Source organism: Sinohyriopsis cumingii, chromosome 3 (assembly GCF_028554795.1).
Source record: "Sinohyriopsis cumingii isolate HCF-2022 chromosome 3, ASM2855479v2, whole genome shotgun sequence".
Lineage (NCBI taxonomy): Eukaryota > Metazoa > Mollusca > Bivalvia > Unionida > Unionidae > Sinohyriopsis > Sinohyriopsis cumingii.
In genome coordinates, this window is record NC_142963.1 from 101,162,569 (window position 1) to 101,189,152 (window position 26,584).

General features: G+C 33.6%; 2 protein-coding genes across 5 annotated transcripts in view; one reads left to right on the plus strand and one right to left on the minus strand.

The window, feature by feature from the left end:
• LOC149803405 (heavy metal-binding protein HIP-like) overlaps positions 1-5,968 on the plus strand; it is a 90,733-nt gene extending 84,765 nt beyond the window's left edge. The window contains exon 2 of the mRNA XM_089953107.1: positions 5,215-5,968. Within this exon, the coding sequence (XP_089809233.1) occupies positions 5,215-5,444 (230 nt within the window). The 3' untranslated portion in view covers positions 5,445-5,968. The remainder of the gene's footprint in view (positions 1-5,214) is intronic.
• A 4,524-nt stretch (positions 5,969-10,492) lies between these two features.
• Positions 10,493-26,584, minus strand: part of LOC149803406 (zinc finger MIZ domain-containing protein 1-like) — a 410,193-nt gene continuing 394,101 nt past the window's right edge. For all 4 annotated transcript variants that reach the window (XM_089953103.1, XM_089953102.1, XM_089953104.1 and 1 more), the window contains 6 exons: positions 25,047-25,198; positions 24,023-24,090; positions 22,021-22,175; positions 21,477-21,602; positions 20,145-20,596; positions 10,493-19,517 (listed from right to left, as the gene is read on the minus strand). In XM_089953103.1, the coding sequence (XP_089809229.1) occupies positions 19,332-19,517; positions 20,145-20,596; positions 21,477-21,602; positions 22,021-22,175; positions 24,023-24,090; positions 25,047-25,198 (1,139 nt within the window). In that variant the 3' untranslated portion in view covers positions 10,493-19,331. The remainder of the gene's footprint in view (positions 19,518-20,144; positions 20,597-21,476; positions 21,603-22,020; positions 22,176-24,022; positions 24,091-25,046; positions 25,199-26,584) is intronic.

The following is a 26,584-nucleotide window of genomic DNA, read 5'->3' on the forward strand; positions in this document are numbered from 1 at the left end:
ATCATGTGGTACAAATAAAATATCTGCTTGATGAACTTCATTAGGATTGCTGACATCAAAGTTAGCATGATAAATTCGTTTAGGTGGTGGTAGGTAATTTGCCATATTGCCTGTCGTGCTAACCATTTTGCAGCAATAGAAAGTGTAACGTTTGCTGCATCAGCCAGTTTACTAATCGCTGCTCTACCTTTCCAATATCCTTTTGGGCTATAATAAATCGATTCCATTATTTTATAATAATCGGTTGATTAATTACCGGCTCCGAATAAAAATTTACCTTTCATCGCAGATCTTACGAACCAATTAGCTAATGATTCTCTGAAAGATTTATTTTTTATACAATATAATGCATCAATTAATTTTACGTACGCAATATGTCGTTGTTCTAAATCTTTACTTTTATAAGCTACATCATGAGCGTGACATGCTTTATCAATCGCGTTTATTGGATATTCACCAGGTCTTGGTTAATCTCGCTCATCAAGTCGGATATCAAGTCGGGTTCCAGAACCACAATAGTTATATCCAGGAAGATGTTTTTCTCCTGGGTATTTACCCCATGGAGTTCCTGGCAATTTTTCTAATGAAGTAGCGATATCACCACCAATTTTATTATTAGAAATAAATTTATATTTACTTGTACCACATTTTACACATTTACCTATAAGTGCACGCTTTTTATTTTTCTTATTATTGTTGTTAATCCACTTGTGGGGGTGGATGCTGTACATCGAACACAATATAGATTCATATTATTTATTATATTTCTACAACATGGATGAAATTAATTTCTCAGCGACACGAAAACAAGAGCCAGAAAAACATTTTCAGCATTACCAAATTCTATTAGAGTGATAACAATAGGTCCAACTGGGTCTGGTAAAACGGAATTATTACCTAATTTTATAATGGGATGGCTCAAGTGGGACAAGTTATATTTAGTAGCTCCGTCAGTTGATGATCAGAGATGTTATGACGTACTTAAATATTTTAATAAAAATGCAAAATTGTTAAATGAAGATGGCGATTACATTATTAATTTTATAACTGATATCGATGAAGCACCATCCGTAGACGACCTTGATGGATTTTCTAATAATCTCGTAGTATACGACGACGTAATGATGGACAAACAAACAAATCCAGCTCGGATATTTTCTCGAGGTAGGCATAAAAATACTGATCTGATTTATGTTATTCAACGATAGACACAAATACCTAAAGTGATCTGAGATAATTGTAATATTTTAGTTGTGTTTAAAGGAGTCGATACACATACTCTGCGAAATATTCATCAGACTTGGTGTAGACATGGATATGGACATGATTAAGTTCAAACATTTCTTTTCAAAAGCACAATCTGCTCCGCACGGATTTATAACAATAAATTTACACGATCCCAGAACAAGATATAGTGTATGTATTGATAAAATATTTGGTTGATATAATAATGATTTAAGTATAGCAGCAGAGAGGGTGCTACCTCAATGAAACATCCGGTGGGTAAACAAAACGAGCATAGTTTTTAAAAAACACTAATGACAAACATAAAATAATAAAATAAACTAACCCAATTAGAGAAACTCTCGGTAAAGTTAGAGGCTTCGGTTTGGCATTATTGACCTTATTTTTTTTTTTTTTCGTTTTCGTAGGAAGCTTTATTTTCCAAAAATGACGTTCTAGCAAAAGGTCTGTTCACCCTCTCTGCTGCCCAAGTGTTACTGCTGCTGCAAATTGTTGTATCGAGGCCTACATTTTCTTTACAGCTGTCATTCGGTCTTGGTGCTTGCATGGTTTCGTCAGACAGACAGCCGCATCTGCACGCATGGTACCCACGAACCACTGCTCCCTGCATAATTTGTGTTGAAGCAATAGTTGTTCCGGCTTTTGTGCACTTAGTTCACGCATTGTCGCTGGAAGATTTTGTCTCGCTTGTCGGTGGAGGAACACGTCGAATTACAGTTCCTGTAAGTGTCAAATAAAAATCTTGTCAGTTTAATCCCGGTAACAATTTTGAATTGCATTTACCGAGGTATGCCGAAAAGGTGCACACTACTAATTGTGTATGCGTGATGAAGAGAGCATAGGCATGTAAAAAGATCCTAACTCTTCACAGACAACTATTTAAAGTCCCGTATATCGCAGTGTTGATACTTTGTCAAATCACAGGCTGTTACGGTTGAACCGGCAAAGGAAGCTTGCGTCGTATGTATGATTTACCCGTGAGGAAACTTTTAAAATGACGAAAATTATATACTGCGAAGCTTTTCTTGAGGTCCAGTTGCCTACTGTTAAAATTTGGCCTGATAGAATGTCCTCGTTCACATGTTGTAATACCTAGGCGACGACGGCGATAACATTAAAGTAGTTTTAGATTCAAGGCTACCATTGCTTAACATTTATCCATATGTTAGGTTTCCCGAAATATGTACATGTACGTCAATACTTATTTTCCTGTACTTAATTTCAGCCAATCAGGCACCCATTCACTTTCTTAAATACGTTTTTTATTGTTGTTAGTACTGGTTGGTTCCGCAGGATTTTAAATAATTAAATGTCAGTGACTTATATTCGGATGTTTTTTTTTAACATTAGTTATTCCGACTCAAAGACAATTTTGCTAGAAACGTTTTGCAAAAAACCATTTTCGTCTCACCATAACTATTTTTAAACTGTCGATAACGTTTGGTTTCAATTTGGAGACATATATTATGATAAAATGGTAATTCTTTCTATCATAAAATAATACAATTTCTCTTCTGATACCGGACTTACCTATATATTTCTTGCAAAGAAAGCAATTGGAATCTGCTAGAACCTTTTATGTACTTGATATCACCTTTGCAATGAAAAAAAAAATGCTTTCTACTAAAAATGTTTGAGATCGATGGCATATATAATAAACAAACCTCCTAAATACATGGTATAAGCAAGATATTGAAAATAAATAATGGGGGCAAAAAACGATAAAAAAGAGAAAAATCGAGATGCTATGTGATGCACAGGAAAAGATTTAAACATTGTTGATACATACAAAGGGAAGTCTCTGACTCCTATGTTGATATGTAGTGTATGTCCTGAACTAATGAATTACGATGAACACTGCGCAAAGATTCCGATATCGTTATGTAGTCGTTAAGTCGATATCGAATATTCAATTCATCTTATCTTTTTCAAAATATTACACAGGGTCATTGAATGTACTTATATAAACTTGGTAGCACTTGTCTTGTTGCTTCAGATGCGCATGTCTAGCGAACGCTTATATGAGGCGTCTGCGTGTACAGCAATTGCTGTAGAAAAGGGAAGTAAGTATTGAAACGCACTGTTCCTTCCTCACAAACTTTATTTTTACTGTCATTTAGAACCGGCGTGAAGGAAACTTTAAATTTAATTTTTTGCTTGTTATCAAATGATGATTTTTACCCGACCAATTGCGTCACTGTAGAAGAGGCGGATATAGTTTCACCTCAAATAAAAAATAACATTTATGAACATAGATACAAGAACGAACTTACGAAGAGACGAAACGCTGAAAACAAATATCAAATTAAGTTCATTGTTACCGGAGTAAGATACCAATCATAACAACATATACTGATCATGTACACTCTTTTGAAAAACACGAACGACAAAGATAAAGTAACAAAATAAACTAACCCAATTAGAGAAGCTCTCGGTTTTTGTTAGAGGCTTCGGTTTGACGTTATTGACTTCTTATTTTCATTTTTCGTAGGAAGCTTTATTTTTCAAGAAATGGACCTTCCAGCAAGTGGTCTGTACACCCTCTCTGCTTCTTTTCTTTTGTTGTTAAAAATATGTCAAATTACTGTGAACTTGTAGTGCAGTATGGGGTCATACAGGGTAACTTAGATCTGGATTTGGTGTGCAGTATGGAATCATGCAGGGTACTTAGATCTATATTAATAGTATGGTATGGAGTCATGCAGGGTAACTTAGATCTAGATTTATACTGCAGTATGGAATCATGCAGGGTAACTTAGATCTAGATTTGTAGTGCAGTATGGAGTCATGCAGGATAACTTAGATCTGGATTTATAGTATGGTATGGAATCATGCAGGGTAACTTAGATCTAGATTTGTAGTGCAGTATGGAATCATGCAGGGTAACTTAGATCTATACTAATAGTATGGTATGGAGTCATGCAGGGTAACTTAGATCTAGATTTATACTGCAGTATGTAATCATGCAAGGTAACTTAGATCTAGATTTGTAGTGCAGTATGGAGTCATGCAGGATAACTTAGATCTGGATTTATAGTATGGTATGGAATCATGCAGGATAACTTAGATCTGCATTTATAGTGCATGATTTCATACTGCTGAAAGACAGGAACATGAAATTTGCCATTATTATTCTTGACATTTCACCAATAAATTTTAAAGTTTAAAAGGGGATGGAACAGATGTGGTTCATGAAGGTCAAAGGTCAAAATATTTGCTAATTGTTTAATATGGAAGAAAGTGAATTGCTTGGTCATTATTATTTTTTTAATTTCATTGCAAATAAATGAAAAGAGACATTTTTACTTTATATTTCTTTTACTTAATGTAACAGTTTTAAATTTAAGTTGACTTCATTCCTATATTCTAAGACTTCTAATTTCCCCATAATTAAGGTCATTACTCACACAATACTGCCTCAAGGCATGTTATGTAAGCAAGAGCAAAATAAGCATAATTAGCTTATTTTCATGGATAAAATCAATGTTAATGTACCATTTTGTTCAGAACATCATCATACATAATGATATGAAAAGAAGAAAAAATTTGCATAAATGTTAATATTTGTATTAAGGCGGCACTCTACAGTTTTGTATTTTGCATAGGGTTAGAATTTTAAAGAAAAAGTACAGTATGGAATCATGTAGTGTAACTTAGAACTGGATTTATTATATTATATGGAATCGTGCAGGATAACTTAGACATGGATTTATAGTACATTATGGAATCATATTCGGTAATTTAGTTTTAGATTTCAAACACAAAACATCTTCAACATGTCATCCTCTTTACATGCACAAGCAATTGTTAACATCTTTCTGCCATCAAATAAATCATAGATCCACTGTTAATTTTTGTCACCAGCACCATGATATCATCATAACACAATAGTATCATGAAGTTTGGTGTCAGATGGTTTAGAAACTGGGTTAAAGCTAGTTTGTAAGTATTTTTAAAATTGTTTTCCAGAGTCCATCACTGATGAAGAGGAGTTACAATACAACGTTGATGACCTTGAGACCAAACTGGATAATGTTACCCTGAGACTGGAGACACTGATGGAAACATGGAATCAGCCTAGCCCCAAACTCCCACAAGGAAACCAATGCAGGGCCATGACCACTATGTCAAGATCAGGAACTCCTTTCTTTGTGGGACTGTTTCCAACCCTGAGAATGCCAGGCTCGTCAGATGCATAGGCCTTCCAACTTGGCATATTCAGTGATTGCTTTATATTCTAGTGTAAGGCATTCACTTGGCATGGTCTCCATGGCAATATGAGCATATCTAAATTGAACAACATACAATTTATTGATGTAAAGACTTTATTACGGCATATTTGTGGACAAGGAAATTCATTTTTAAGGCAGTGGAAAATCCAGGAAATATCCTTCATTTCACTTGGGTGGAAGTGTATGAACCCTATTGATACTTAAGAAGAATGGTATTGTACTTATATGACTTCTTTGAGAATAAAAATATATAACAAGTAAAAACACTTTTGAAAATTTACATTAAATAAAATGAAGGTGAAGATGCTTTATTTGGCACAGTTTCCATGTTAGCATTTAAGAAGAGCTTGTACATGTGTCACTAATGGGTTGATTCATATTTTAAAATATGCGTTACTTACAATGTAACTACATGAAAAACCATTATAAAAAGTTTTGAAATGCCCCTTCAGTAATCTCTGTTGGATGCATCTGGTGTTATTCATGTTCATTTCCACATATCCTGCACACTGATATATTTTTTTTAACAAATGCGTTTCATAGGTCTAATGGATTGACAAAATTGATACAAGGTCGACTATTAAGAAGACATAGGTAAGTTTGATTTTAACTTTTTTGGCTCAAATTTGACCAGACTGTTTGCCCCATTTGACTTTCAAGTTGACCCTTACATTATGAATTTCATTTATGTTTCATAAGTTTTGAAAAACTGGATTGAACAAGGCCTGATACGAGATAAACCTTTATATAAAGTTTTGAAAAACTGGATTGAACAAGGCCTGATATGAGATAAACCTTTATATGAAGTTTTGAAAGATTGGATTGTAAAAGGTCAGATTTGAGATAGGCCTTAATATAAAGGGGATGCAAGTCAAATTAAATTTTGTATTCACACCTCCTTTCAATTTGAGTTATTGCCCCTGGAAGTTTGTCCATGCATTGTGAACAAACTTCCAATGAGTTTTTAAAAGTTTGCCATGTTTACAGGGTATCTGTATAGTTGGGTAGCATGCTTGCATTTGCCTTATTGTCACTAATTTCAGAAAGGATGTCACATTGATTGCAATAGAGGAACACAATGTAGTTACAGATTTGTAAATGGAACTCATTGTACTTTACCTTTATAAACAGGTGACCACTATGTAGAGGGGATCACTACAATAGGTTTGACTGTTAAACTTGAACCACAGCTAAACTTTTATATTTCTAGTGTAGTATCCTTGATGCATGTAATCCTGGGCATGATGTAAAGTACCAGTATGAAGCAATATTATTAAGGTTGTATCCATGTAATATTTTAATTGCATTAATTGTACAAACTCAAACAAACTGAACTTTGTATTCTCAATGGTCCGGTCAGTGATGGAAATGAAACAACCCAGAAAAGCAACTCTTGTTGGTTGTCATGTTATAAGTAAGGAACAATAGCCAGATTGCAACATGTATATGCTGGACCCTAATGCTAATTATTCGCTTCATAAATGTTGCAAGTGTCAGCCTTGCGAACAGTGAGTGTCAAAGCGATGTGTACACAGCTGGCCAGCTGGCTTATGTTATGATAGTGAAAGCCGACATCAAAAGGACAGGTGGGAAGCTAGTTGTATATAACATGGCTATAGGAACTTGTTACTGGCACCTTATTTGGCTGCGTGTGATTCACGGGAAATTATGCCAGTCTGATATCCCAATCTGATCAAATGTGATCTCCTCTATACTATTTGAAAATTAAACAGTGACCACATAGGGATTGTGTCCTGGTGGCTTGTGTTTTTACCATAATTACTAACTTTATCAGCCAGTCAGATGAAGTCTTATATCGTTAGGTTTGGGAGACTGAGCAGTGTTAGCTGAAGAGCATCAATGTATATGCTGAACCATTTGATTCACTTTCAGACTTTTGAGAGCTACATTTCCTTTATCTTATTCAAAGGTCTCTATTACATGACCCCTAAAAGGTCAATGTCGTATCTTCATGTAGGACAGTTGAGATCAAATTTTAATCTGATTGAGTCATAGCCAACATATTGAATAATCTCCATTTTCCTTGGGCCTTTTGTGAGGAACGTGTCAAAGAATTCACCATTGTCAGCTCAAAGCATTATTTAGACCAATCTGATATGTTTGCATTATTTGAGCGTTTTTGTGTTATTTTTGCTTATTTTTTATTTTATTTTTGACCTTGCTTAGCAGGTGGTGTTTTTTTTCATTGTTAATCCCTTGAAAGTAAATGGTGTTTGGGTAAGAATTAGCTGTCCTTGTTTGGTTCCTAGTTATTTTGTATCGTTTAAACAATTTTTTGTCTTATTTTTTGGAGATTAATACGAGTAAGCATGTATACAAAAAAGTTGGGTGTGATGCACACACTGCCTGCCTATTGTGTGCTGGTTGTTCATGCATAGACAGATGTCCTATTCATGTACATGTATGTAGTCTAGACAGATCAAGTGTGAGAATGGCAGAAAGCCAATACACCATTAATGGGAAGAGCAAAGGCAATATTTCCACCTTTTCATCAAAAGATGCCCTTCCACCTTTCTCAAGAGGGGTCTGGATTCCTTTCCTTTTTAGGGAAGTCAGATCCCCTGTGCGGCAGTAACAAGAAGTGATCTCCATGGTTCATGTATTGCCAAAAAAAACCAAGGATCCCTGAGGTTTGGTCCAATGCTGTCAGTGCCATCCTTGGCCCCTCCCCTGGGAGGAAAGTGTCTTGAGAGCAAGTTGTACCTTTCTGGCATCGATAAGCAGTGCCACCTCAAGGCAGGCCTAGTGCTGGTGAGTGATATAAGCTAGTTGTGTCCTCCTGATGACAGGAAAGGGCAGTAATCTCACTCTGATAGATCCGAAGTCTGCTTGTCTGTTGGATCTCTTTATCACTGGACCAGTCTTTTATGGGGCACTAACACTGGGTACCAGGCAGCTGTCTTGGGCCAACTCGAATCGCTCTTTGTTGAATGACATTATGAGCAGGCTCACATTGACATGGAAATTTTTTTTATAGTTTAGAGACTTCCTGTTTTTTTTACCTCTGAGGATGATTTTTTGTGAAATAGTGGCATTTTTAACTTATTTAGAAAAGGATATTGCAACATAGTTTAAAGTTCTAAACAATCCAACCCCAACCCCCAAATGTTTACTGGCAAGTTGATTTACAGTTTGATTTATTGGTCGATACGCACTGTGAAACTTTCTAAATATTCCCAAATTTGGTCATGACAAATGTATAGAAACGTTCTGTTTGTTAAATAAGTGCTATTAATAGAATTTGGCAGGTGGAAAATCATGTATCCCTCTTATAAAATACATCAAGTAAAACATGTGGCAAGTGATTTCTTTCACTGGGATACAAATAGTAACCTTGCACTTGAATTCTAATGAAAAACCTGTTATGGTTGATTTATGGCTGGTCAAAAGTAGTTCTGAAGGGATCTGATCTTTTTCTTTCATGGCTCTGTTCTTGACTTGTTAAAATTGTATAAACATTTTTCAATCAAGTTGGCAGGGAATAAAATGGGTTCTGTCTGTCACTTTTATTCCCAGAGCACAACTCCAAAATTGGAAATTTACTAGTGGTCCATATGTGCTTTTTGATGTTCCAAGTTTCAACATTTTAAATGCCTTCGTAACTTCCAGAAGTTTAGCATCTTTCCATTTTATGTTTTAATATACTCAAAAATACATTTACTTTGGAGGGTTTATCTTCCTAAACTTGTGTGCAATTCACTTTTACATTTTTGTGGCTGTACCTTTAGTAAACACCGGTATTGTGCTTAAGTGTTGTAAAATGCTACTACATACATGCCACCCATTATCCACACATTCTTTTCTGGGGGCAAAACTCCAAAACGGTTTCAAATCTCTAAAATTTGGTATATACTAGTGATGCTGATCCTGAATTCTTTAGTTACAGTATTTGTCATTTCTCCATAAAAAAATTGCTAATTTGTCAACTTTTCTCAAAAACCAATTTCAAGCAAATTTGGTAGATGGTACATAGGTACAACTTTTCTCAAAAACCGATTTCAAGCAACTTTGGTAGATGGCATATAGGTATTAACTTTTCTCAAAACCAACTTCAAGCAAATTTGGCAGACAGTGTATGGGTATAACATTCTCTCAAAACCAATTTAAAGCAAATTTGGCAAACAGCATACGGATATGAAGGCTTTTCACTTCTATACTAAAAATGCCAATATGCCATCATATATAGCAACCATTGCAAAAAATAGAAAATCCTTTAAATGGTTTCTTCTCAAAAACCACATAGAAGGGAACTGGATCATATTTGACAAAAATAATCTTGAAACAATGAGCTTTTGAATTTGTTAAAGGCAATGTTGATCCACTCTCAATATGGCTGCTGTTACAGAAAACAGAAGAAGAAAAAGCCCATAAATAACCTGACAGAACTTGACCAAATTAAAAAATAAAATCTAGAAAAGAAACAAATCATTCTAGCTTTTATAACATTCTAATTTAAATAAATTATGTTAATCAAACTTTACTTATTAAAGAAAAATACTACAAAAGAAAATACTGGACCCAATGAATGCATCCTGGCATTACAGCCTTTCAATACCGTGCTGATGTGCCATCAAATGTGGATAAGGTGCCAAAACTGAGAAATCTTGAAACAGTTGTTTTCACAAAGTACGCAATCAACAGCATTGGAAAACATTTCTACAGAAAGAATAATTATGATCTATATTTCTTGCCTACCATCTTCTGTATTTGGCTAATAGGTTGATGTCAGTCTTAGTTTTATCTAATTTTCAACACATACGGTTGTACTTAAAATACACACAAGTGCATATGCTGCTTGTTTATGGTTTCTTTCTGATTCTCCAGTTCTTCCACCTGTGTTAATGCCAGTATTACAAGTTCTAGAACTTTCTGTCTGATCAATATGAAGTGAAAACTTCAATTTCCTATGGTTAAAGATTAAACCATTATTTCTTAAAATGATGGTGGTGTCAAAGCCATGAAATCCGATACATAAATAAAGACAACAAGATACATTAGATTTAAATTTTATTAGATAAATAATGATCACATGTAAGGGACTAAAGTTCATATTTGGTGCAAGGGATCATGTTGTCATGACAACAAACATGCATGTGATTGCACAAGATGCAAGGATTTTATACATATGATTGGTCGAAAGGCTAGGTCAAAGGTCACCAGGGTCATGACAGAATGTATTATGTGTTATGTATGTAAGATGAACATTTTCATGTAATATTGTATTTCTACATATTGCAACAATGAAACCAATTGCTTAAAAGACATGGCTGGACAGAAAAGGAACAAATGATTTAGTGCCAATGCAATTGTAAAATGATTTGTCTGAGGACACAGCAAAGCAGCCAACATCGGCTGATCTGAAGATCAAGAGCCCAGCATGCTGACCTCTGCGCAGAGGAGCATGAAATCGAGTCAATATTTTGTCATTTTGATAAAATGAAGAAATGCGTCCTTTTCCATGTCTATTTTACATTCAATTACATCCATCCAGATGTCATGTACAAATACATCTTTGACAATTTGCTAAACCTTTCATGTTTGAAACTTTTCCCTTACAATTCTCAATAAAAACTTAAAAGCTTGGAAGTACTAACATTACGTGTGCATGATACGTGAATATCTGTATTGTCTGGGGGTGGGTGGAGACAGATATTTGGCAACCTCTGACCTTGACCCCGCTATATACATGAATTGTGTAGAGTAGCTTCTAATAATTTACAGAGAAACAGTTGCCAAGTAAATTTTACTGCCCGACTGGAAGAGATGCTATTTTAAGTGTGCAGTAAATTGCAACATTAAACATTGCAACTGATCTATACAACTTGTTACATGACGCAATAAATCACTAAATGGCATTAAATCCACAACAACTTAAGAATACTTCAAAATCGTATCCATTCTACCAACAGAGATGAGTAAAACTGCTGTCATGTGCAAGAAAGTGAAATTAAAATGCCAGCTTATTATTTTACCATTATTTTCTTATTATAAGTGCAAGAAACATCAGGATTCTAATATCTTGTACAATGATAGAAGGCGATTGCATTTTTTTAAATGTATTGCCCTATACTCAACATATTCTTTAAAATATGCTCAGCAAAATTGCAAACTTGCAAAATGTAAATTTCCATGTATGAATCAAATAATATGTATTTTTTTGGTCTATCATTATTGCACAATATAAAGTTTGCATCTTCCCTTTACAAAAACTATATGCCTCGTATACACGTGTAAAATTACAAAATGGGATTATTGCCTTCAGAAGAATATCAGAAAAGGAATCTTTGAAATTAATCAGCTTCAAACTCCACTCAATGGGAGCAACGTAACTATTTTCATCAGTTAATATACTGTAAACATAAACTAAATCGGAGACAAATCTGAACAACTTCTGGAGGCACCTTCTTTCAAAACAGGACAAGATATAAATCGGGGAAATACCGAACATTATTTTTAAAAAGTCATTAAAAAAAACCTTAAATTTTCTCTGCAAATGTTAAATTCATATGTAAAAACCATAAAAATATCTCTTACAAGACTGAACAAGTTTAAATTCATTGATTTTTATGTTAAAACATGAACATACTGCTAATTAACGACTGGTACCTAATTTCAGATCCTGTTCATAATGCATCAACAGATCAGTTGCAATCTTCAGTGTGCCAGTCAGTGCACATAAATCAGTACAGATCACAATAAATAGATATGATTTTGACTGGCAACAAACACATGATGTTGCAGTTATTGCTTACATTTCATAAATAAATGTTAGCTTTTACAGTAACTGAAATAAATAGCATATTAATAAAATGTTGTGTAGTTATACAGGGTAATAATATACTGTACATACAATACTGCTTAGAAATCTGAAGGCTCCTATAGAAAGTTTGGGTTTGACATATTTTCATATCCAAATAGTATCGATCTGGGTATGACATCACATTACAGGATGTCAAATCTGAGTTAGTATTGTCAAGTGAAACCTGTTTTACATGGCAAGGCCAAACGGTGAATAGAGCATAGAAGCAGACCTGCAGAGTACAGTGCACCTGCTGATCATGTTCTACATTGTCAGGATTATACAACTCTAGGCCCATATTTACATACTGTACATCATAATATATTCACGTAAATCTTCTAATTAATTTGGTACATTCTCAGCAGGGATGGGTGGGTTTTCTGATCGATAATATGCTACAGAGACTGGGCTACCAGAATGCATGGTACAGATACATTTAAATTAGATAGCCCAGCATATATACAGCATATCCTTTACAAAGGGATAATAATTGTTATTGGCACAAACAAATTTTAGGGAACATCTTGAAACTTAGTTTACACACTTATTTTGAGTTGCTAAATTTAAGTTTCACATCAAATGTAGTATTATTTATTGTTGTGGGTCTCAATTTTCGTGGCTTTGAAGGAAGAAAAAAAAAAAAAGACATTTTCATGGGTACTTAAATTTGTTGTCTTGATTTTAAGGATTAACCTCAACAAAAACCTCAAATAAAAACTACAAAAAGAACAAAAATTTGAGGACAATAAATTAGTCACTTAAAAGGTTAAAACAGTACTAGCACCTGTATCAGCACAAATTAAGCACCTGTCAAAATCATTCATTTACACTCTAGATCAAAGGCAGCCGATGTAACAAACATCACTAAGCTACTAATTGCTGCTTATTTAAGTATGCGTGTATGATCTGTTCCTTAAAACCAAGTCCATAATGTTGCACCATCACTTTCTATAGGCCATGGCATTTACATAATGGCTTAAGAATGGAAAAAATAAACAAATTTGGATAATATCATTCCACATGAGAAACAAACATGTGACCAGAGCCCATCAAAGTCTGAAAAACCAAACTGAAAGAAAAACAAAAAAACACCCAAAAACAATGGAATGACTCCTCTGTTTTAGTCTACCTCATGTAAGAGCGAAGTTCAACCATTAGACTTTACTGAACAAATCATCAAATAAAACAATCTTTAGCTGAATGGACAACTGTGGGTTACACAAAACTGAGTGATAGATCGAACCTAATTATCTGTGGCTTTGAGAATGCTGGACTTGTTTAATTAAAAAATTTCAAGATTATTTAACAACAAACTTTGTGTGTACACGGTACTAGCCAATTTGAGCAACTTGATGTTGATACAGTGGTTTTGTCCGAAAATCGTTTAAGTGTGATCATTAATAATAAGCCATAATAAGTGTATATACCTAGTATTTCAAGGTCATTGTGCCTTACCCAATAGTTGCATTAGTTTACAGCCATGCTGTTCACTGGGATTAAACATGCATGGATAAAATGAGACATGCTTTCATGAGAATTTTAAGTTTTTGACACTGATTGAAAGAAGACTCAAATCAAACTTTAAATTATAGTACAATTTCTCTTTCTTTCTTTCATTTTCATTATTAAGATTGTTTGAATACCATATGTTTTTGCTACTTTCTATTCAAGTCTATTCTTCTTTATCTTGCAACATACTGGATACAGTACAGATACGTGTTCATTCAAACAAAATAAAATGCATCATAATTTTTAAAGGTGAAAATAAATGTTTAAAAGCTTATTATTTTTTAATCACACTTCAAAAACAAAAACAATATAAATTTATCAAAAGGCCTTACCATATACTGCTAATTTTTATTGTGTCTTAAAAGTGTGGTTCTGGGCAACAAAGAAATCCACGAAAATTGGTACCCCATCAAAGTTAGTTATACTACATTATAATCTTAATTTGGCTTTATTAAGAAACTTTTTTTTTTAAACCCTGCTTGCATATCTCATCATCGTTGCTATTGGCCTTAAAAATTCTTCAAAATTAATTTTGTTTTATAAAGATTTTAATTAAGTTCATAAAAGTTTTGGGACTTACAGTAGTTTATAGTGTGAGTCTACACATTTCAAGCTGGCCCTGTCATGCAAATTCAGTATAGAGCTAAACAAAATTGTCGATTTTGGAGACAGCAAAAAAAAAACTAAATCATAATCCATCCTCAATCCAATGAATGCATTTACTTTTTATCAGACTATCATCTGAAACATAATCTACCAAAGATAAAACATATTTGGCCACTAGAATGATCAATTCAGCATGGCTTAGAAAACATCAAAATTAACTTAATACCAGAAAGAACGATAAAAAAGATTGTGAATGTTCCCATGCTGCAATGTCAACATGTCTCAACAAGATGACATTATCATGCTGAACAGATTCAAAGAATGTACGACTTTCTGGATCATTACTGAGCCATTCTGCAATTAATTAATGTCATTATAGGCTAATTTATTTTGTGCAAATTCCAAGCCTCTTAAAGGTAATTAAATGAAATTTTAAATTTCAGATTTCATAACCAATATTTCTTTCCCAACCCTAACTTATTAACTAACTGATCAATACAGATCTTTTTTCTTGAAAACAAAAATGGTGACTTGCTATGTAATACTTATAGCCACCTATCACAAATACAGGGCAAACCTGCAATTGTTTGTGCCTGGCAGGTGACTGATTTTTTTAGAGTAGCAGTCCTACGTTTTATTGTCCTGTTTGAAGTGGAGGTCAAACACAATGTCTGAAGTACTAGAAGCTGTACAGGTAACACCCATGTTTAATTTTTTATGCTAAATGCAGTAGAACAAAGGCAGATGTACCACTTTTATTGATGGCATATTTATCTAGATGTTAAGTCAACTTTAACTGTAAAAAAAAAAAAAAAGCATCAACAAAATTAAATGTTATATTTTTTTACAATTCTATTCCATGGCTTTCTTTTCTGCTTGTCATTATAACCACAGTAATTTTTTCAGCTGTTATTGCTTAACTCTTTGTAAAGAAATTGTATCTAAATATTTCGCAAATCGTTCAAGTTTCAAATATTGAACAGAACTCCCCAAATTCAAATATGCAAGATTTGGTTTTGATTATATATTTATGAAATATTAATGACTATTCTCTGCAGACAGCAATCAGATTTTTCAGAAAATTAAATTATTAATGACCCTTCAGGAATCTGAACTTAAATAACACAATTTTGTTTCATGCTTGCAAAGCAAAATTTCATCAAAGCTTTTAGATTTAGTGGTTTCTTATATTTTCCATTTTCTACATATTCATAATTACAAGCTATGCAAATTACTTTTTTTTAAATGTGGTGTCCATACTCAACCCCTTATATTTCCAGAGCCGAGATATAAAACTGAAGTAACAATTACAACTTTTGGCTCTCTTTCTTTACTCTGGAAGTAAACTTTATGCTACTGAAAATATTTTGGATATACCTTGGATTATAGTTTGTCTTGCAAATTCAGATCGGTGCTATAAATGACTTTCAAAGTAACTCCATGGTAAATGCATGTCAATGTTTGCTAAAGTATTCAAGGTCATTTGGGTCAAGAGCTAATACTATGAGAAAAAAAATCACCTTAAATATATTTACAAGTTATATTTCTAACTAATTGAATTTTCTTCTAAAAATACAAAGAAACATTTGTTGTAAACACAAAATCTGTACATCTATTTTACAATATAAATAACATAATAAACAGCTGACACCATGCACAACATGTGCACCTCTTTATACAACACTGTTATCATGGCAACTGTGTGATAATAAACAAAAACTAATGAACATGTCATAAAATTGCTGTGTTCAAAATAAAAATGAAACTTTGCTTCAGTTAATGCATACTCTTTTAAATTAAAAATCTTAAAGATATAAATAACAACAGTAAAAGTCATGACAATTGTTGCAAATAAATTTTTTTTGGCCTTTTTATAAATAAATGAGGCAAGGAAAATGGTTCCCATCTTTGACAAAAGTGCAGTAGATGGCAGGCAAACTGATTTATTAATGCTGACAAAAGTGTAAACTGTTCTAAACCTTTATTGTGGTAGAGAACTTAGTAAATTATATCTATTTACTGCATTTATAATTTCTTTGGAAACAATCTTAGGCAAATCATTGGTTGCTCTACTGATGCTGGGATGTGGACTGTGCCAATACTAAACATACATGTATTTTTGTATGGATACATCATTGTCATAGTGCACTCAAGGATAATTTGTTATGCTTTAACTATGCATCACTGCACTATAATTAATCAAATGGTAGTTCTGATATTGCAACTTGAAGACTTTTTAAATTTTCAACCAAATATATAACAATGTAATTTCTTTTCTTATGGATACCAACTTTATTCAACTTTTGCAACTGTTATACATTTTTGATTTATTACACAAAAATTATGATTATTAAAACTGTGTTTATAAGTATAGACAATTTATCTTTGGCATAAAAGTTTAATTTCCAATTTGGAAGCCAGCTAATTAAGACTAAGACACTGAATGTTTAGTAGTAATAGTTTGTAATCCCACTTGTGACCATTAAGAGACTTGTAAAGTTATAAAGTATGAAGCCTTTCACAAAAACTGCATGGCCATGGCAAAAACTGGTCTTATTATTGCTATCCAATAGTATAAGAGAAAAATACTGATGCTAATTACATTGCCTGAGCAAATTTTAACGGTAAGAATCAAGCATTTATCTTAAAAAAATCAAAATGTTCATCTTTTGCTAACAAACATTATGAAATACTTAAATTCCCAACAGTAAACTTTAATTTTTCATATGTGTTGTGTCTAATGCATGTCCGAAAAGATAGGCAACTAAAACAAATACTTTCAGGTATGGAAAGTGCTATCTTTTCGGATATTTACCAAAGACTGGTTATGTTTTAGATATCAAGCATTTGTTCATAAAATAATTTTCTCTTTTCCCCCAAGTTACCTTTCTTTAGAATTTGCATTAAGAACTTGTATGTAATTGCATATTTCATATCACTAATATATCTTGAAATTAGTTTAAATTTAAACCTATTCCAGAAACGGTGAAAAGTCATTGTGTTTGTGCAACAATATTTGCAAGTAATGGTACACTCAATTATGTCTTTTAACTTACAAATCTATTTTACTGCAATACGATAACTTGTCATCATACAGACATCTACTAGTCTCAAGATCCGACGAACAATCTGAGAACATGGAATATGCTGGAATAATGATATCTGAGGTGACGAGATGAGGGCATGGCTTGAAGACCATTGTATAAATAAATTATACTGTCATATTTACTCAAGTGGCCTCAACAAACGGCATAGACTCAGATCTGTTGTTCCATATTTGGGTCTGGGCCTAGGCCGTTTTTAGACGAGTGTGAATTATGTACCAGTAAATATGCTCCTTCACATCCATAAACAATATGCTGCCTCTTAGAAATCAAATTCAAATTTATATTAATAATAAATTTTTGTACAAATTGGTGTATCATTTTGTGACATGTCCTTTGTTTTAAGAAATACAAGTGTTATTAATATACAAGACCCTATCAGGGTCTAAATGTGAAGATATGACTAAATAAAATAATGACATTATTCTGTAAAATCAGTGGCACTTAATCAACCGGCTCACTGAATATTTAACCCTTTACCTCATACAAGCGCCTTTGGACGCCTCAACTCCATTCTCATGCAAGCGCCTTTTGATGCCTCTACCCGAGTCACATGTAAGCACCTCAACACCATTCTCATGGAAGCTCCTTCTTTTGGGAAAACCCCCTATTAGATACTACATTCGTTGGTATGAATGACCATTACATCAGATCATGTGGTTGCTGTTTAAGATCTGGTCAAAATGTGCTTTTTAAAGTAACTGGGTTAAATTTTCTCCACTCCAAAATGGAGGCTGCAGATTTCATTCAGTACTTACTAGAATTTTCACGATTTGAAAGCTTTAATAACTTACAATAACCCCTCTGATATTAATGTAAGCAGCAATTAGTTTTTATAAATTATCAAATTCAACAGATTTAGTGATGCAGACACAAAGAACTTGTACATTTCGATTATGAGAAATGTCAACTATGGTTGGCCACGAGCCTTCACTGACTTGACGGTGAATGATGAATGAGTTCTGTCAAGAATTTAAAGCACATAAGAAATTCTTCCATGAAAAATAATTATACACCTATAACGATTGGATTTTACTTTTAAGTCTTTCCATACGTAATATGTGTGTACCAAAATTGTAAAATTATTAAAATTAAAACATCACATATACTACACTGCTTAACACTTAACAGGCAGTCTTATGTGTATGGAGTCAAATAGGTAACAGGTGTTCTATTTATAGCACACTGCACTGGGTAACTTTGCTACACGTATATTGAAGGGCTAAAAAGCCATACACTCTATGAGGTAAAGGGTTAAATACATTAGGGTTATTCCATCTGCATGTAATGACTGCTCCCTGTCAATGTTATTAGACAAATGTAAATGACTGCTCCCTGTCAATATTATTAGACATATGTCATACATGTACTCTTAGAGAAGAGTTCACATCCATCTATCTGTAGGTCTGTGACTCACACACTATCCATGAAGGTCCCTGACCTTTCTTTGCGAAATAATTGCCACATTCTGTTCCTTGACCCAAATGTGAATTTGTCCATGAATTAACATCATCATAATGTTTCCTCAACTATCTATCATGAAGCGGGATGATTTTATGGGTACTGATGACAATGTAAATGACCATATTGTTACCATGGTGATGATAGCTGATGAGGTCCATGTCATGATAAATCTGGTGCTGTGAATATAAAATAATTTCACAAAAATTGCAGATCTACTGCCAATGAAGTCTCACTTGATCACAAATAAGTATTTATTGCAGTAACAACCATCCAAATCAAAATTCACAATGTATCAATGAGACCCTTCATCTCGAACTGGCCTAGAATGATGAATATTTTGGTTTATTCCATTCACGCTTCAAAAAACGCCAATATATCATCATTATTATTGTTTGCACTGCTGTTGTTAGCATTGCTGCCAGTATTTGTATTGCCAGTTCCATTGCTGCCATTTTGCCCAGAGTTATCCCCTCCTTCAGGTGGACCCAGATAAGATAACAGCTCAATGGGATCACCAAGGTTATCCAAACTGGTGAGCTGTAAAAAAAAAAATAACAATAAGTAATTAGTAACAAAGTATAGATCTTCAGGGATTTATACAGTGCAGTAAGAAAATACATGTAAATAAGAAACAAGAAATCTATTTCTTTTCTCCAACATGCAATATGCAAGTTTCAAAAAAGTCATTTTAAATTAGCAACAAGGTAATAGTAAAGAATATGTATAATGAGAAATAATAAAATACAAATAAATCATAAACACCAAAACTATGTTTAATTATACATGCATTCTGTTGATCAAACTGAGTCAACCTAGTATTGAAAATTTAAATAGGTCAGAACTCAATTTTTAAAAACAGATTATCATAATATGGGTAAAAGAAAATAGACTGCTTTGTCAACTGTTAACTAGATACTTGTTACTGACTTGTCCTTAAACAAATCATGAAATCATTTAACGGAAATTATGTGATCAACAAAGATTTCCAATTAACGAGTACCTCAATTTTTACCATCTGTACAACGTCTCATCCATCTATCATTCAAGATCTTGCATTTTTGTCAGAATTGTGTCAACTGTTACAAATTCAAAGCATGATGACATTTAGTACAATGTGTAATTTGAATGGGATCATAACTGCAGACACTTTAATATGACCCTTACCTCTATCCCTGGTGCTGAGGGATCCCCATCTATGATTGCTGTTGGATCAAAGTTCAGATCGTCTGCTCCTGATGTAGACAGATTGCCACCAGATGACTGCACCTGATGATGATTGAGAGGATGGCTTCCATTGGATGATGTGCAATTGTTCATGGCTTGTGACTGGCTAGATGGAGGTAAATGATTGTTCATGGAACTTGGTTGATGTGATAACACATTTGGATCTGAAGACTGCAGAAACTGGCCATGTGGATTCATTTGTTTATTCATCATATCACCAGAGTTCATTGAATTCATTGAGTTCATGGAGTTTACACTGTTTAAGGAGTTCATATCCCCTCCCACTCCTCCAGGTGGCAAATGTGACAGAGGTCCTGAAAAATCTCCCCCGCCAGAGGGGTAAACCCCAGGTCCTTCCCCTCCTGGTCCATAGCTACCTGAAAATGGAGGACCTGAAAAACAGAAAACATTGCCAAATTAGTCATGAACTGACCAATTAACAAATGCCATTTAAAATGGCTTATTGGTGATCCATGTGGAAGATTTTCAGAGTTTACCATGGGAACATTAACATAGTTTTGGTGATCTTGTTTCCCTGTAGTAATTGGAAAAGCTGTATGTGTGTCTCTCATTTAAAAAAGTTGTAACTATGTCTCTCATTGAAAAAGCTGTACCCATATTTCTCACTGGAAAATTTTAAACATTTCTCTCAAATGAAAAACTGTACATGTGTTTCCCATTGGTAAAGCTGTACCTATGCCTCGCCATTCAAAGGCATGCTGGGTTCATTCTTGACTCTGCCAAAAATCTTTTTTTTTCTCCAGTTTTGGTTCATGAAAGGTCTGTCTGACCCCCATAGGGTGCATAAAAAAAGGCCCAACAAAATAAAGACTGAAGTTGGTTACAGCAGAATTAAGACTTAAGCGCATCCCATGTTAATTGAATAGAGTGCACTCGATGCGTAAGATTAACAAGACAATCAATTTCATTGGTTGATAATAGCATCATACTCATTTTACACCCAATTTTGAGCACATGGTGGATCAATGACAAAAAATGCAAAGAGAAGACAAAATCATCAGCAAATCGGTGCTGCATTTATACGAAAGTAGTGTACTGGGAGGAAAAATATGTAGACTCAAATATCGTTATTAAATTCTAGATGTGAATGGTTTCTCGTGCACAAACTAAAGAACCCCGAGCTATGATCTGGAAGGGGCTGTTGGGCTCCACTATTTTTATTTCTGGAATGAACAATGGATAAGATAGAAATACCCTTTAAGAATTATAAAACAGATTCTTCTGCAATGTTAGCAAATCAAATTGTCTCACCTTGTGAAGAGGGCCTCATTGGATATGGTGAATGCTGGGGCCCCATGTCCCAGGAGTTCATTGTGGGAAGCTGCATACTGGATGGAGACATTGCTTTCACCCACCTTCCCGCAGCACATGGTTCACCTATGGGAAAAATATAATGAACAATATCATGGTAGTTAGCAGGGACATAGCTAGGCATATTTAAAATGTACATGTGAAAAATTGCTCCCTGATGCTATCCTCTAATCTTTTTAATATTCACTACATACTGAATGAAAGAATCCTTGCTAATGTAAAGTTTCCATTCAGATTCTACCTCCCAGATGAAGAATATATACTTAAATCAGGGATTACAAACATGCAGCCTGAGAGATAACAAAAGTGGTGTGGCCCTTGGGCCACTGAAAATGCCCTCATGCAACCCTCAGGGTGGTCTGAGACCTGTGACTTAAATTTTATAAAAGTTTGGTTTTAAATTGATTGATAAAATACCTATACCACCTGTATCTTAAACATTTTCCATTTGACTGGTTTCAAATTTGGTTAATAAAATACCTACCTCCAGTATCTTCTTCTTTAATGGTCTTGATAGGGACAGGTTTCCAGCTGGCCGTGGGGTCTATAGTCACCTCCTCAAATTCAGTGCTTGCCAAATTAGTCAGGATCCCCCAAATGTATTGGTCAATCTCTAATCCCTCAAGTAAAGCTGGTTTGCTGTCCAATGAAAACAAGTCCATTAATTCATGTCAGCAACTTCAACAATTTGATGCAACTGTTTGATTGCAACTAATCAGAAAAGCAAACTGAAAACTACTTAATTCATTCACTGAAACCAATTTCTGAAAGAACTGTTTTATTGCAACATTAATACCCAAGTCTATCTAAATGCAATAAAGTAACGAGGTTAATCCAAATTCTAAAATTTGTTCTTTCCAAGCTAAATCTATTCCTTATCTATCTATACATGAATACTGTTTTGTGCTAATATTTAGTTAAGTCAAATGTCTCAAGGGGTACATACAGAGCTAGTTTATAAAGCTTAAATAAGTTGGTATAATGTTCTTTATAGTTGTTATGTACAATCTTCTGCACCTCATTGGGCCTCTTCTCTCCCAATTTTTTAAACAAAAACAAGCTTGACAAAGTTTCACTTTCCTGAATCAATGATTTACTGACTACTATTTCAGATTTCTTGTCTGTTTCATAATGCTGTTTTACAGCTTCACATCCATCAACGACATAGTTTGTTTGTTCACACGGGTATTTTGATAAAAAAATATCTCTTTATTTACAATTTGATTCAGATTCAATTTATTTTAACCCTTACAGTCATATACATGGCTAAATTGAGAAAAATTAACATTGCATACAATCTTTAAATTGCCTGTATTTTAATTAGGCTAAACATTTTGCCTTTTCCACATGAAAGGGGTTGACTGGCATTCCATCTGTTTTTGTACATCCAGCACGTACATTGGACTTCTATTCATCATTTTCAAGTTAAAAATCTCAAACTGGTATTTCCATTAACACATTCCCACCTTCAATAACCTAATATACATTGACACATTATCACCATCATCACCCATTATGACCAAATGAAATGGTTAATGGATGATGAACAATGTTGGGAATCACCCAGTCTGGGTTTTCAAGGATGCCCAAATTTTAAATGTAATTGTACAGCTTCCTCGCTGCAAGGCTGAAATGACTGTTTCAATGAGCCAATTAAATTTAGTTAACAACCATTCATGTAAAGTCAAACAACCCAGGTGCATAAATTGCTGCCAACTTGAAAAAAGACAAAAGTCGTGACAAGTGCTAAAAAAACTCTACTGGCTGCAAGAAATGTCCCAAGAAACACTTTAAGTGTAACAACCATTCATTTCAAGTCAAAGAACTCAGCTGTGTAAATTGTTGCTTACTAAAAAAAAAGACAGAAATTGAGTCAACCACTAACTGACCTCTACTATCTGCACAACACATCGCAACAAGCACATTTGGTGTTAGCAGTTAGGAAAAAAATTAACAATTATAATAATGATAATAATATCCTGTGCAGAGACTGTTTTTATATGTGCAACTTTAAGCTAATTTGCGTGAGTTCTCATGTTTGGCTGCCCTCAAAGTGCATAAATTTGTACAAATTTTGCGCTATCCACAAATCTGCATGCCCAGGCTGTATTTTTGAACATGGCAGTACAATTGTATATTGTGTCCATGTCAAAGAGTTTCCTAAATACATTAATACAATATGTCTAACAAATTCTTTCCCCAACTTGGATGAAAACACAAAATGCAGCTTTGTATATTACATATATTTTCCACAATATGCTATGAATGGAATAAAAAAATGATTAACATAAATCTGACTTGGTGTATTGAAGCATATTGTCACATAAATGTTTTCAAAAATGCCTCAATAAAACAAGTGAGTGGTTTTTTTTTAGTGAAACAGAAAAATAGACTGAAACATCAAAATGCAACAACTGATCAAACAAAAATAGAATGAAATGGGTATGTAATACTCACAAGTTCTCAGAAAAGAAACTAGTACTTACTTGCAGACTGGGCATCTCCACTGACCTCGCTCACAGTTCAGCTGAAGATATGATTCAAGGTCGAAGCACTAAAATAACAAAGTCGTACTGAGAATTGAGCAAAACAATCAACATAAATGTAAAATTAAAACATTTCCTTCATTTTTTTTTTAAGAAACATATTTGGACATGACCAGTCTACAACCAGCAGAAAAGTATATTGTATTGGTAAAACATGTCCAACGCAGTCCAAAAAAAGTTTCAAAACATGTAAAAATAAATTAAAAACTTTTAGAATGGCCTGAAAATCTAATAAGGCCATCTATATATGCATACAAACATAACAAACAAATTTCATTCATCTACCTAAAGCAGCTTTGGCCCATTTTTACAAAAAATGATTTTATAAAATGTTTGAAATACTCCCAAAATACATACAATAATGTGAAAATTAATTAAATGTCCAGAAAATCTAATTAGGCCAGTCACAAATAAATACAATTATCATACCTACTAAATTTCATTTGTCTATCTCAAGTGACTTTTGCTTAATTCTGCTAACAAGGTTATCACCAATAAATGATATGTTTGCTTTAATAATAAAAAAGTGCTGTGTTAAAAAAGCATCACAAAAATGGAAAACATGCACACAAATATACTTCAGTTTATTTGTTTGTGTCATGTGGTTTTGTGCAATCTTTTATCAAAAGCCGTTCAGGATGGATGTGGACATCAAGATGGTCAGACAATTATGAACAGATTAACAACAAAATCAAAATAACATTTCCCACCCAACACAAAAGGTGGGGTACGTTAAAAAAAATGGGAAGACTCATGCCTGATACTGTTTTACTGAGGTTTATACCTATATTATCTATTTTTTGTTTTGAAGATATTTGGATTTGAATGGATTTTTTTATATAATTGAAACTGACTTTTAATTGAAATTGACTTTACAAACTATATTCCATTAGAAATGAACTGAATGCATTAGAACAGCTTGCAATTTTTAAAAAATCTCTAACAAAATATAAAAATATCTTACCTGCACATGCTTACAGTCATGCCCCCTGGCAGGTAGTGTTATCCGCCTGAAGGTTATTGGACATTTTAAGGAAACTTTTATTGCTGTTTGTTCCACTCCATCCTCTCCATTTAATGTATTATTACTGGACACGTTTGTGAAATTTCTTTTGACTAAAAAATATTAAAAAAATATATCTCTTAAGAATAATCAATGATAAGGACAGTGTATTTTATGATACTTTACTTGTACTTTTCATGCAATGTTCAAAGTTCAAAATATTGATTTGAAACAACCATTTTGGCAGTTTCCTGTTGGATGAAATTCTATTACAAGTTTTTTAAAAATATAACATTTTTCTATTATTCCTTCACTAGAGCTGTTGTAGAACCTAAAATTGCAGCCTCAACAACATGTTTTTGCTGAAATTTGGCACCATTCCCCTATTCGAACGCTTCATATCACATACTTGTACAATGGAATATTGGATACAAGTTTTATGTAACTAATTTTGGTTTAAACAACACACGATATCCTTTTTTCGGATATATTGTGAAAGGAGATCTGAAAATAAACTGCACCAAAAATTACAAATAATGTGAGATAGGAGTCACAAGACTAGGTGTGAAAAATTCCCCCAAAATTTTATTACCGGAATAATTGCAACAGAATTTAGCAAGGTCTAAGAGTAAAATTCACTGCAACAGCACGTTGGAAGAGGTGAAGGTAACTATTGATGGTAATGTTTAACACTGTATCCCCAGTGCAAAGTACCAAATAAGCAAAGATTTATCACTATAAATAATTTTTAATGTTACTTCTCTTGCACTCACCACAATCACACATTGTAGCGATGTTTACACACAGTGACACAAAAACAGTATTCATAATTTCAACATACCAAAATAAAACATGATGTTGATATGGCATTGATAAAGATGTAACATGACTACTTGAGTAATTCAATCACCTGAGAACTTGGACTGAAAACATAAATAGGTTTAGAAGACCCAGATGATCTATTAAACAACTTATCTGAAAAGTTCTGCAACCTCCAAAAATTCCAGTAAAATCTCAGCAAATTTAAATTCGCAATCATTAGGCAATGAATCAATCAAGTATATTTTCTGTCATCAAGTGGAAACTGAAAATTCTTTCTAGCTTTGACCAATGTTTAAAATTTAAGGACTTTTCATGCTTTAGAATAAAGCTATTCTTTCTCACAACTTTTGCAGGTTCTTTTACAACTATTGATATGGATTGTATCTCATGTCCAGCTTGAACAGTAGTTTGGACAGAGTTTGTTTTTTATATTACAAAATGCCATCTGAATAATAAAATGCACATGAAAGGTTCTTAATTATCAGCAACTCTCTATCACACAGAGTCGAGCTACTTTGCTGACCCCAAATACATCCAGGAATCTTGTACATCTTTTTATACAACTACTATATTTTGCAAGTTTTAATAATTTATGAAAATGCTGAGCACTAAATTCTAAAGCACATCAACATCTCAAAGTGATATTGTCGGTTTTTCACCTCTGCTTCCTTTTTCAT